This window comes from Pinus tabuliformis, chromosome Q, assembly GCF_031772625.1.
Source record: "Pinus tabuliformis cultivar Carrire ecotype Pingquan chromosome Q, CPIR1, whole genome shotgun sequence".
In the NCBI taxonomy this organism is placed as follows: Eukaryota; Viridiplantae; Streptophyta; class Pinopsida; order Pinales; family Pinaceae; genus Pinus; species Pinus tabuliformis.
In genome coordinates this window covers 1,365,610,227-1,365,623,178 of record NC_142296.1, presented here as the reverse complement: position 1 = coordinate 1,365,623,178, position 12,952 = coordinate 1,365,610,227, and the positions used below count along the sequence as shown (strand labels likewise).

At 38.8% G+C, this 12,952-nt stretch overlaps 1 protein-coding gene across 1 annotated transcript in view; it reads left to right on the top strand.

The window, feature by feature from the left end:
* LOC149225000 (cytochrome P450 734A1-like) overlaps positions 1-10,500 on the top strand; it is a 160,331-nt gene extending 149,831 nt beyond the window's left edge. The window contains exons 3-5 of the mRNA XM_089386398.1: positions 8,418-8,659; positions 9,123-9,513; positions 9,838-10,500. Of these exons, the coding sequence (XP_089242524.1) occupies positions 8,418-8,659; positions 9,123-9,513; positions 9,838-10,263 (1,059 nt within the window). The 3' untranslated portion in view covers positions 10,264-10,500. The remainder of the gene's footprint in view (positions 1-8,417; positions 8,660-9,122; positions 9,514-9,837) is intronic.
* The last annotated feature ends 2,452 nt before the right edge of the window (positions 10,501-12,952 follow it).

Sequence of the window (12,952 nt, the reverse complement as noted above, 5' to 3'; positions counted from 1 at the left end):
ATACCAAATCTATGCCCAACTCAAGAAATTAATTCCTTAATGTATTAGACAACTTAGGAATTGATTTTAGGCTAACCCACATGAAATTTTTCCATTGTTATATTTCAGACTTCAGAAACAGAATTATTCAGAGATAACAGTGACCCAAAATGTAGATCTAGGCCAAATTCTTGATACACATAAAACATAAATGACTTATTAATGTATTTAGCAATTTTTTAGTTAATTTCAAACCACTTAGATGTGTTTTTCACCACTATTAGAAAGGTATATAATTGCTGTAGCAAACAGTGAGGAAAAAGATGGTTTAGAGATCAAACCCTTCGGCCCTAGGCCTTGAAGATCACTTGCCCAAGTTGCCAAAAAAATTTCAATACCTGAAACACAAATTTTTACCAAATTTTCTGCAAAGACCCACCGATGATTAGCTTCAGAAAATTAAATATTCAAATTAGAAATGGAGCAAGGGAAATCTAGGGCCAATGAGAGTTAGCACAGGGCTAGGAGAAGATAGATCTAGGCTTAGGAGCCCCAAAACTTGAAACCCTTTTTCTGAAAAAAATATTATTTTGCTTCAGATCTTCAGGTTTATTGCGAAATCTTTAATGGCTGGCCTTGTAAAAAAATTTGGGATAAGATATTTCTCTCTAGGGCCTAGATTTGTCTCAACACCCCCAGATCTGCTTGAAAAATCCCAGATCTGAAGATTTACTTGGTTGATTTCTGAGTTCTATTCTTGCAAACAATCTTTGAGCCCAGATCTTGCTATCCAGAGTCTAGATCTAGCTCAGATCTAAATATTTACTTGGCTGATTTCTCAGATCTATTCCCGTAAACAATTTTTGAGCCCAGATCTTGCCCTCCAGGGTCTAGATCTAGCTTAGATCTGAAGATTTACTTGGCTGATTTCTCAAATCTATTCCTGCAAACAATCTTTGTGATGAGCCCCATAAATGGGTAATTATATGGGCTCATTTTGCCTCCTAACATAGTTTAATCAACCATTCTCTTAGCTTATTGCATGTTTTTTTGATTATATTTATGCTTATGGAGTGAGTTGGGTTGGTTATGATGCCATGGAGTCTAATATGTGTTTAATGCAGATTTTTGTTGAATTTTGAAGACAAAGTCAAAGATTTAATGGACAATTGGCAGCAATAATTCGAAGTGGACAAAGGAGAGGATTTATAGGAGGGAATCCCCCTCATTTATTACTCCCCCACTTCAAATTCTCCTTCATGTAGCTCGGAGCACAAATAGCCAAATCAATGCATTAGGAGGCAGCCGAGCAAGTGGAGGATAACTTATGTTTATCTCGAGTTTTGGGAGCCAAGCCTACCTGATTTTAAAGACGCTGTTGGGAGCTTCAGTTGTACAAGTAGAAAATCCTAGGGCCTCATTAGGGAGTTAGTCAAATTTTCGACTTTTTGTTGCAGCATTGCTCTGCTCAAATTCGAGCTTACTTTTGTTGACAGTTTCATGTAATCCTATTATTATTTTGATAATAAAGATGAAATCCTTTTTGAGCTAGCACTGAGTTACCTCAGAGGGCTAAAGCTCTTGGGTTAGGGCCCAATCCAAGCAGCCAAGCTCCTCTTGTTTGTATTTATATGCTTTGTTTTAGTTTATGGATTAGTTGCTGTTAGATAAATTTCTTTCTTGGTTAAGAATAGGTTGCTTTTGGTAATTTAGAAGGTTGTTTCCATTTGAGTTTTCTATAGCAGGTTGAATAGTGATAGAAAGAAGATACAAAAAGGCCATCAACAGAGCCTTGGCCTCCTTTCCTCCCTTTGGGACCATGAACTGAGGCCAAGACCCTCTTGTTGCCACAAAAAACACATATTTGCCTTCTCCATAGGATTTCTAGTGTTGCAGTTTGTTAGAAGGTTAATGCTTTGCTTTAGATCTCTTTCACCATGCTCATTTCTATCTTGCAATAAGTTTCCTTCCATGCTTTCTCTCATTATAGCATTTTTTAGCATTTCTTTCCATAGCTCATAATCTAGATTAGCTTGATGCAAAATTCTGTTTTTTGATGTACTTAGTTTCCTTGCTTGCTTGATCTCCTTGTTTGATTTTCAGGTCCTTTTGCAACAAATCTCTTTTCACAGCAAGTCAACCTACCAGCCATCACATTCTCTCCCTGATCTATGCCCTACAGGTCGCCCAAAGTTCACCTCAAATCTGCCTTAGTTTTCTGCGTTTTTCCATAGGATTTCTTCCTCTCTCCCGACCATCTTTTCCTCTCCTATCAATCCTTGGTGATCCTTAGGCACCTTAACACATCATCCCAGCGTTCAGCGACCCTTTCCACCAACTCTCACACCTTCAAAACCTCCAAAACTGCTCTCGGCATCCTCCTGTAGACCTCCTGTAGATCCCCTGTAGCCTCCTGTAGATTTTCCTGTAGGCTTCTTTTTGAAGTCTGATTGCGGGAAGAGCCTCTAGAAGGCCACCTAAGACCTTCCAAGACCCATCCACATCATCCTACATCTTCTCAAGTCCCAAACCCGCCCTCCATTTCCACCTAATCGCTGCCACATCCACAATCAAATAAATTGCATGCATGACAATTTCACATAAAAATATATAAAAATCCAAAAATATGTTTTTTTGCTCATTTACTTTTAGAAATAGCTTGAGTAGATGTTGTTTACTTCCTGAGTAGGTAATTGCATTCATTTCATGGTTTTTTATCTCTTTTTTTGCAAAAGTAGGATTAGTTGGTTAAGTAGGGTTTGCTAGGTTTACTTTACATTTTAGTCTTCTTTTCCTTTCTACAAGTAGAGTAGCCTCTGTAGAGTAAGCTTTCATTTCTTTCATCACATATAAAGCTTCTTCTGGAATCCATAGAAGTTGGATTGAGCTCCTAGTGATCTTGCGCCAGCTGACCAAGTGACAGCCTGCAGTAAGAACTAGTACTTGTGCATACAACACCGTCGCTTCCAAGTTTGTTACGAACTACCGGGTTGATAAAAGTAAAGTAGGAAGCCCAAGAGTTGCAGCATTATTGCTGCAATACTGGTGCTCACCACTTTTTGGTGCCGTTGTCGGGGAAGCGTCAGAGTATTTTGTGATTACTGCTTTCTTCTATTTTCTATCGCAACATTTTGCTAAGTAGTTTATTTCAGCAAAAGTAGAGTAGTTGTTTCTTTCAGTTTCTGCATTTCCTTGCTTTCATTTTCAATTCTGCAAATTTCATTTCAGCAAAAATAGAATAGTTGTTTCTTTCAGTTTCTGCATTTCCTTACTTTCCTTTTCAATTCTGCAATTTCCATTTCAGCAATTTCCCTGCTTTCATTTTCAATTCTGCAATTTCCATTTCAGCAAAAGTAGATTAGTCATTTCCTTGCTTTCAGTTTTGCATTTCATTTTGCTTTCCTCTTCAGTTCTGCAATTTCACTTCAGCAAGTTCATTTCACTTAGTTGCAATTTTCAATCAATTTCAGTTTTGCAGGTACAATCAGTGAAAAAACAAAAACCAACCAAAAAGATTTCCTTTCATGCCTCGTAGGAATAGAGATAATTCAGGAAAATTCTTGCCCAACACCCCCACTACATCACATAGCCAACCTTCTTTCTTCTTCGGTGGCAGTGATCAAGAAGAGCTTTTAGGTGAACAACCAAAGATATTTGAAGAACCTATAGGTGAAGAAAAAGAAGAAAACATCTCTCTTGAGCCAATGGCTGAAAACAGAAATGTTAGGGGGAATGGAGAAAGAATAGAGGGTACTTTTCCCATCCGGGAGACCAATGGGGACACCAAAATGAAGAATATAAGCCCTTCAGCCCTACCTCATTTCCATGGTTTGACTACAGAAGATCCTGACACCTTCTTGTTTGAGTTTGTTGTTATTTGTTGAACCTATGACTATGTAGAAGATGAGCAAAAATTGAAACTATTCTCTTCTACTCTCAAGGATGCAGCATTGCGTTGGTTCATGGGGTTACCTGGGAATAGTATCACCACTTGGGCTCAGATGCAACAAGCCTTTAACAACAAATATCGTGACTACTGTAGGTCAAAAGATACCAAAGAAGAAATCTTTCGAATGACCATGGGAAGTGATGAATCCTTGGAAGATTATGAAGAGAGGTTCCAGCTCAGTTACAAAAGGGCCACGTGCACACTTGACCCTGAATCTCTGAAGTTGGTCTTGCTCAGGGGCATTTTGGAAGACCTCCTAGACACCCTCCATCTAGTGGCCTGGGGAGACATCTACCAACTACTTTATGAGGACATAAAGACTGTCTTTAGAAACCATTCTAGAGTAGCCAGAAATAGAGATAGGGGGAGTCAACCCATAGCCAGTACCTCCTCATCCAATTCATCCATCAAAGGTGAACTCGGAAACATTCTGGAAGACTTCAAGAGTGAGATGCTGCAGAATCTTGCCATGCAAATGGATACCTTGCATATCAAAAGGAAACAAGAGGAAGCAGAAAGGGCTTTGGCCATCTTCTGTCTTAGATGCACCAGGAGGCATCCTAGGAACGAATGTCCATTGAACTCTGTAGAGGTTTGTTCAGCCTGTGAAGAAGATCATTCTATAGATAAGTGCCCTTCCTTGCCCGGACTTGAAGCTGTATACCAAGGGGCCGAAGGAGCCACTAAACCACTCTATTTCCTGAACCAAAGGAGACTGCATGGACCTAGACCATACTAGCAGGGGATGCAAGGGACATCTCAGGCATACTACACCCCCAACCAAGTCACTCCCGTACCTTCCTGGGGCCCTCTTGCTCATCCTTCTTGGTCCACACCTCCTCCTTGGTCCTTTCCATCTCAATATCATGCCCAACCAGCTGCTCATTCATTTCAATCCTATGCCCAGCCACAACCTTAGTGGAATGCATCTCATCAGGGGTGGAGGCCCCAGTACAATTCTCCTCTCGCTCTTTTGCCTCCACCACCTGCTCAATCGCAACCATTGCCTCCTGCTCCACCAAGGCAACCCCAAATGCCTGCCCAGCCGAACCCAAACCTGAACAACAGACAAGCTCAACAAGTATATAGTGGGGAAACATCATGCCCAACTTATGCTGTGGAGATTCAGGAGATTAACTTGCAATCTGGGAAGGTTCTCCCAGATAGCCAGCCTCCCCCTAAGGAGGTTGAGGAAGATAAAGAGGAAAGTGAACCTAAAGCAATTCCACCCTTTCCTGAGAGACTATCTGGGACAACACAGCCCACCCCAGAAGAAACTGAACTTCTGGGAGAATTGAAATAGTTATGTGTGAAGATACCACTTCTCCAAGCCATAAAAGATGTGCCTATATACAATAGGATGATCAAAGAGAAGTGCTTTAGGCATCCAGGCAGGCGCAAGAGAGATGCCCCAACCATCAATGTCATAGGACAACTGTCCAACTTGATGTTGGGGTAGGTAATCTGTCTGAAATATCTGGACCCTGGAAGCCCAGTAGTTGATGTCCACATCAATGGCACCATGATCCCACATACCTTGATTGATCTGGGAGCTGCCATTAATGTGATGACAAAGGACACCATGCTCAAACTTAACCTCCAGGGCTCCTTGAGGAAGACCACGACAGTACTGCAGCTAGCAGACCGCTCCACCGTGACCCCTGAAGGGATTGTGGAAGATGTGATGGTCTCCATTGATTCATGGGAGTACCCTGCTGATTTCTTAGTTCTCCAGCCGAAGGCAAAGCTCACTGGGTATCCTCTCATCTTGGGGAGACCCTGGTTGGCTACTGCCGATGCCTACATCAGCTGTCGAGTTGGGAACATGACCATCAAGAACGAGCATATGTCCAAACAGTTAGTCCTATACCCTCCTGCCCAACCCTTGCTAGAACATGATCTACCTCTCTGGTTGGAGGAGGAGGATGAGGATGAAGTCTATTCTGCACCACTCTATGCATTAGAAACCACTATGGGGGGAAACCGCAAGATGAGGATGATATCATTGAAAATTTAATTCAAAATCCACCCCCCAGTACCTTGCCATTAGAGGACATAGTGAAAGAAACCCAAAACAATTCCTTAACTGATTTCTATGTGGCCGACCCGACCTCTCTCCGTGTTAAGAATATAGAGTTCGGTCCAAAAAGAACCTTGAAAATCAATCCATCCCTATCCACTTCCCAGGAGGAGTTGTGCAGCTTATTGAGAAAACATTTAGATGCCTTCTCTTGGAGTTATAAGGAGATGAAGGGAGTGCACCCTTCAGTATGTACTCATCACATATACATTAAGGAAGATTGCAAACCAGTCAGGCAGCCTCAAAGGAGGATGAATCCAGCCCTTAAAGACATTGTTAAGGAAGAATTGTAAAAATTACTTGATGCAAGGTTCATCTACCCCATCTCTGGCAGTGAATGGGTCTCTCCTTTGGTGCTAAGAAAAATGGTAAGTGGAGAATCTGTGTCGACTATCGGGGACTGAACAAAGCCACTAAAAATGACCGTTTTCCTTTGCCTTTCATAGATCAAGTGTTAGGTGGTTTGGCGGGGAAAAAGTTTTTCTCCTTCCTAGATGGGTTTAGCGGGTACAATCAGATTCAAATCAGCCCAGAAGACCAGGATAAGACCACTTTCACTTGTCCTTGGGGTACCTTTGCATATCGGATCCTTCCTTTTGGTTTGTGCAACGCTCTAGCCACTTTCCAGAGAGCAATATTGAGTATATTTTCTGAACTGGTTCATGATGTAGTGGAAATATATATGGATGATTTCACTCCTTATGGTTCTAACTTTCAGGAAGCTTTATCTAACCTAGGAAAAGTCTTGGACAAGTGTATTGAAATGAACCTGTCCCTCAGTCCGGAAAAATGTGAATTTTTGATGACTGAAGGGATCGTGCTAGGTCATGCAATATCTCAACAAGGATTGCAGGTGGACCCCAACAAAATTGCTATTATCCAATGGGTCCCACCTCCTTAAAAGGTGAGAGATGTTAGAAGTTTCCTAGGCTTAGCTGGATATTACAGAAGATTCATTAAAGATTTCAGTAAGTTAGCCTCTCCGTTGTTTGGTCTTTTAGGAAAAGATGTTGAGTTCATATGGTCCGAAAACTGTCAAGAAGCCCTAGATACCTTGAAAAGCAAACTTGTGACTGCCCCAATTTTGAGAGGCCCAAACTGGGCCCTACCTTTCCACATTCACATAGATGCCTCGAACAAAGCAATAGGAGCAGCCTTAGGACAAATTGATGAAAAGTTACCTTATGCCATATACTTTATAAGCAAAAACTTATCAAAGGCAGAGTTAAACTACACGGTGACCGAGAAGGAACTCCTAGCTGTAGTGCATTCCTTAAACAAATTCAGACATTATATCACAGGCTATCAAACCTTTGTGCACACTGATCATGCTGCAATTAGATATTTAATGAACAAACCGGATGTAAATGCTCGCATTATTAGATGGTTGCTTTTACTGCAACAGTTTGATTTGACCATTGTTGATAAGCCTGGTAAAGAAAATGTTGTTGCTGACTTTTTGTCTAGAGTAAATTTGCCTGCAGGTGAAGAAGGAATGGTGGATGATCAAATGCCAGATGAACACCTATTTGCTATATCAGTACTCTCTCCATGGTTTGCTGATATAGCAAATTATTTGGTTTCAGCACAGTTTCCGACTCTTAACAGCTTAAGGGGTATACTAGGAGATTTTTAATCTTTTTTATTCTAGATGCTAAACTCTGCCATCTTGATGGTAATAAAATATACTGTTTTATTAAATAATGTAAGGCTCTGGGCTGATCGATATTAGGTCCTCTTTTGTGCTTATAGTTAATATGGGACCTGAGAACCAGACTAAAGGGGCCAAAGAAAAGTTGAATTTCTGTGGATGTTTTCTTGGCTGTAATATAAAATAATCTGTCAATTTACTACAAGAGAAAAAGGGATAACCTTCCATTCTGGCAGGGCTTCCCAACGCTCTTTGCTTTTCTTCTCGCCACCCAAATTGGATGTGCCAAAGTCAATTACTCGACATTTTAAATTTGAGGAAGAAACTTCAAACTGGGAGGGCAACCCTCCCATTGAACTATGCCTTCCTAAAACCGTGAACAAGTATGGCATATAGGATGCTTGAGAGAGCCATGTTGAAGAAACTTAGAAAAATGACCCCATTACTTAAGGAAAAGGGTTGTTTTGTCTGAATAGTACAATTAACTCTGCTCTATTTCTGTCTAGTTTTTGTTTCTCTCTTTTTTTCCTTTAAATATAATTGTTTATATTCTCTGCTTACATACACTCAGGTATTTAATAAAAGTACAGCCATTAATGCTAAAGCACATGCTCCTATACCATGGGCCAGATTGCTTAAAACTATGTCCTTTGACATCTACGTCAAATTGCAGATATATCTTCAGAATTGTATAGCAGGAATGGTCTCTAAAAGTTGCATACTTGTCAACGCTAATAAGCTTACTACTACCATAACAGGGCATGGTTCCAACAATTGTTGAAAGTACCACCAATATGTTGGAGGAATGGAGCAAATTGTTGTTGTCTGGTGCAGAAGAAGTTGAAGTGCTTAAGGAGTTCTGCAATCTGACAGCAGATGTTATTTCTCACACAGCATTTGGCGGCAGTTATGCAGAGGCAAAGAACATTTTCAATTTGCAGGCCCAACAGATGGTTCTTACAGCTGAATTAGTTCGCAGTGTTTATGTTCCAGGCTTCAGGTGACAAATTTGAGTTTCAATTTAATGGCAGAACGATATTTCAATGTCAATTGAGTAAAAAGTATTTTAGATATAATAACTTTTGGATATACACCAATTTTCTTGTTAGATATTTATTTAATGGTGGCTTCAGAGGGTTTGAACTTTGAACATTTGTTTGTCCTAGGGAGATGGATTTGTGCGACGTTTATTTATCAGTCCTGTCAAGCTCAACTGCTTATAGGAACTTTGGACCGTTATCTGTAGTTAGACATGTTATGTCTTTTTTGTTCCTTATTCGCTTGAGTTTTAGTTTTGAAGAGATATGTTAGGTTGTACTGGATGATATGACTTTTTTTTTGGGCTTGGCATCAGGAGGGCATGTTCTAGGTCTTCAACATGCCATGCAGTGTGCCATGATTTAGAATTTTTTCTAATATCTAGAATTGGCATCTGTAATTTATTCGAGCGGCTGACTCAACAGGTTTCTGCCTACAAGAAAGAACAGGCAACGTTGGAAGTTGGAGAAAGAACTCAGGAAATGCATGAGGCAGGTAATTGAAGCTCGGGAAAGGAGTGCTAACATGGAAGAGTCAGGAATCTGTGGTACTGATCTGCTTAGTCTAATGATCTCTTCCCGAAATAAACAGTTGGGGGGCAAACTGCAAGATGTACGCATGACTACAGAAGAAATCATTGATGAATGCAAGACTTTCTACTTCGCAGGACATGAAACTACATCAATCCTGTTGACATGGACCATGATTTTACTGGGAATGCATCAAGACTGGCAGGAACATGGACGCAAAGAGGTTTTGGAAGTCTGTGGAAAAAATGTTGTTCCAACTGCAGATAGTGTGAATCATCTTAAAATTGTAATGATGGCTTCCGACAAACCTTTATAAGGAAATTCCATATTTTTACTTTATACTTTAAATTAGAATAATGAACTGTAGAATCTTTAACTTCGGGATCAGCTACTTTTAAGAGAATAAAAAAGTAGATATTTCAGTCTACGATCTTAACAGAATTGCTTCACAGGACCTATTGTGAACCAGAAGGTAAATCATAGAAATATAAATTAATTAAACAAGCATATATGTAAATGACCCTAAGAGTATATTATACAACTATTCTTCATTCTCGCACAACTCAGAAGGTTTGACTGGGGACTAAAAATTTTGTACGCATGTTGGCAGGTGGGAATGATTCTACATGAGGCCCTGAGACTTTACCCACCAGTAAGCAGTTTACATCGTCAGGCATGCAAGCCAATGAAGCTTGGAAGGCTCTCAATTCCTGCAGGCACTCATCTTTTCTTTCCAATCCTTGCAATCCACCATGATCAATCTTTGTGGGGAAATGATGCAAATGAGTTCAACCCAGCACGATTTAGTGAGGGAATTGCAAAGGCTGTGAAACATCCATTGGCATTTATGCCATTTGGATTTGGTCCAAGGGTATGTGTGGGACAGAACTTTGCTCTGTTGGAAGCGAAAGTAGTATTAGCCATGATTCTGCAACAATTTTCTTTTGTCACTTCGCCATCGTATGCTCATGCACCTGGCATGTTTCTCACCACGCGACCCCAACATGGAGCCCAGGTGATCCTCCACGTGAACTAACCTCAAAATGGCCATTTTCCAAAAAATACATGCACATATTGAATCTAGATTCTAAACCTTCACAGTTTAGGTTGTGCTATTGGATTATATTGTTTAACTTCTTACATATCATATGCAGGTCATAAGTGTGGCTAAATATTTTCTATGTTGCAAATGCCTACAATTTATTGAAATACTTGTGGATCTTATAACTTTCAATAATATAAAAAAAATTTAAACTTTTTTGAGGCCAAAGAACCTGGTGGATTTTGTGTAATAAAGCACCTTAAACCTGTATACACAATTTACATTAAATGGATTCGTGGATTACAGCTCCCAAGAGTATAATAATGACAAGTTGCGCAGTAACTCAGATATTAGAAGAATTCCAAGTAACTCAATACATACAAATAATAATGATGAATCTATTAATACAAATATAAATTAATGGCAATGATGAATCTATTAATACAAATATAAATTAATGGCAATGATGAATCTATTATTACTATTTACATGCACATTTAACACCTGGGCCTTTTATATACGCCATTAGGGTTATTACTTACATTACAGTGTGCTTCTTTCCGATCTATCTAGAGTTGAGCAATTTTCAGGGAAATAACAATATTTTTGAGGCAGATGATGATCATAGGACATTCTATTAACAACACATGTGGTTTGTCTACTATCTGTAAAATGTGTTTTCAGATCCATAGATTTACCTTTTCTGCAAGGAGACTTATGGTATCATAGGACATTCTATTAACAACACATGTGGTTTGTCTACGATCTGTAAAATGTGTTTTCAGATCCATAGATTTACCTTTGCTGCAAGGAGACTTATGGTATTTAGGGTTGCTTTTTTCAAAGTAGAGGATGATCATCATGATTCATTAGAATTTTTTCTTTATTCTCTGTTAAATGTAATCCTCTTATACTTCTTTCTTCACTTTTTATGTTCATGATGTTTTCAGTGTTTTTAATAGCTCGGTTAAACTTAGTATTTGCTGTTTGCTAATAATATGTTCAAACAATTCAAAGTTTAAGTTTTCCTATCATCCATCAAAATAAATAAATATAGAAGTACATATGCACATGATTGTGTACAACTATAATCTTTATGATTATCATATGCATTCTTGGAAGTTTTCCTTGTGATTCGAGAGAAGCTGAAGTGAGAGAAAATGTGTTAGAGCATCTTGATGACATATTCAATCTAACACAATGAAGCAAATTTGGTTACTGATCATACCTAGCTCCATGATCCATCAAAGTCATCCATAGATCACACATGACCCCATTGACATGAATTGGCACATTGTAGAGGCAAATCAGCGCACGAGGGGCAAGTATGCCAGAAGAAAGAATTGTAGCTCCATGATCCATCAAAGTCATCCATAGATCACACATGACCCCATTGACATGAATTGGCACATTGTAGAGGCAAATCAGCGCACAAGGGGCAAGTATGCCAGAAGAAAGAATTGGTAGAGACAATAACAACTATTGACTTTAACCACTTAGGATAGGCCCATTGACGACTACAAAGTTTAGTTCTTCGATTATTAGAACAAATTTGTAAGTCAACAAATTTTTGAAAGCAAAGCTTGCAAAGTTTGATTTCCTTCCATGCCCATTGTTTGTAATTTTTAACTATTCAACACTAATATGGGTAGTTAGTGTAGATGATAAAACCTCAATTGCAAAAAATGAGGCATGAAGATTTGTAGTAGAGGAGTTTTATGCAATTATGGTATGTTGGAAAAGCTGAATATTTAAGAGAAAGCTTTGGATTTCTAAATTAATGTCTCTCAAGAAGTTGAATTTCAAATTTAGAGATTATTGAATATGCTTACAAAGTAGAGGACTGATATCTTATGATTGCATAATGGATTAAATTTTTAATATGCTTATTGGTATTGTTCATGTTAGCAAGATTGTTAAAGAATTGTACAATTCTGTTAGGCGGACACACACAAAACAAAGGCCTATTATCACCTCAGCCCAAGTCACCACTCTTTAAGCCCAACGCCTACCAAAAGGCTATAGGAGGCTTGTTGTGGAGGACTCTAGCCAACCAAAACAAGACCAATGCCTTTCAGTGGGGTCAAATAGCTAAAGTGAAAGAGTTTTGAATGTTATCTTGTTGATTTACTATGAAAAATATGCCTAAAATACACAAAAACAACAAGAAATGCACCAAATACTAACAAGATATGCCAAATAAGTAGTTAAATTTGATGTAAAAAAAAATATGCAAACCAGATACATAAATATTTCTATGAATAAAGCCTTAAGGGGATTGCTATGTAAAAGAACTTGTTTCCTTGTTTTCTACCAAAGTCAGCAAGCTAACCTCTTGAAAACTCACCCCAAAAGTTTGTAAACACTTTAGATCTTGGATCTAGGGGTGGGAAGGCAAGAAGGTAGAAGATTAGTCTATTTAGACCACCTCTAAGCCTTCAAACTTGCAATAAATTGAATTTCAAATAAGCTACAAGTTCAGTTTATGATGTTTTGAGGTCAAAACCCCATCGGTATGCAACCTAAAAAATATTTTAGTTAATAATAAAAATTTTAAAAGTTGAAATAAACAATTCTAAACTACAGATTTAGTATATAAACTATTAAAAAGAATATGAGCTAAAACGAGGTGAAGTTGGATACTTATTTGAAATAAAAGCACATTGTTCAGTGAAAATGTCAG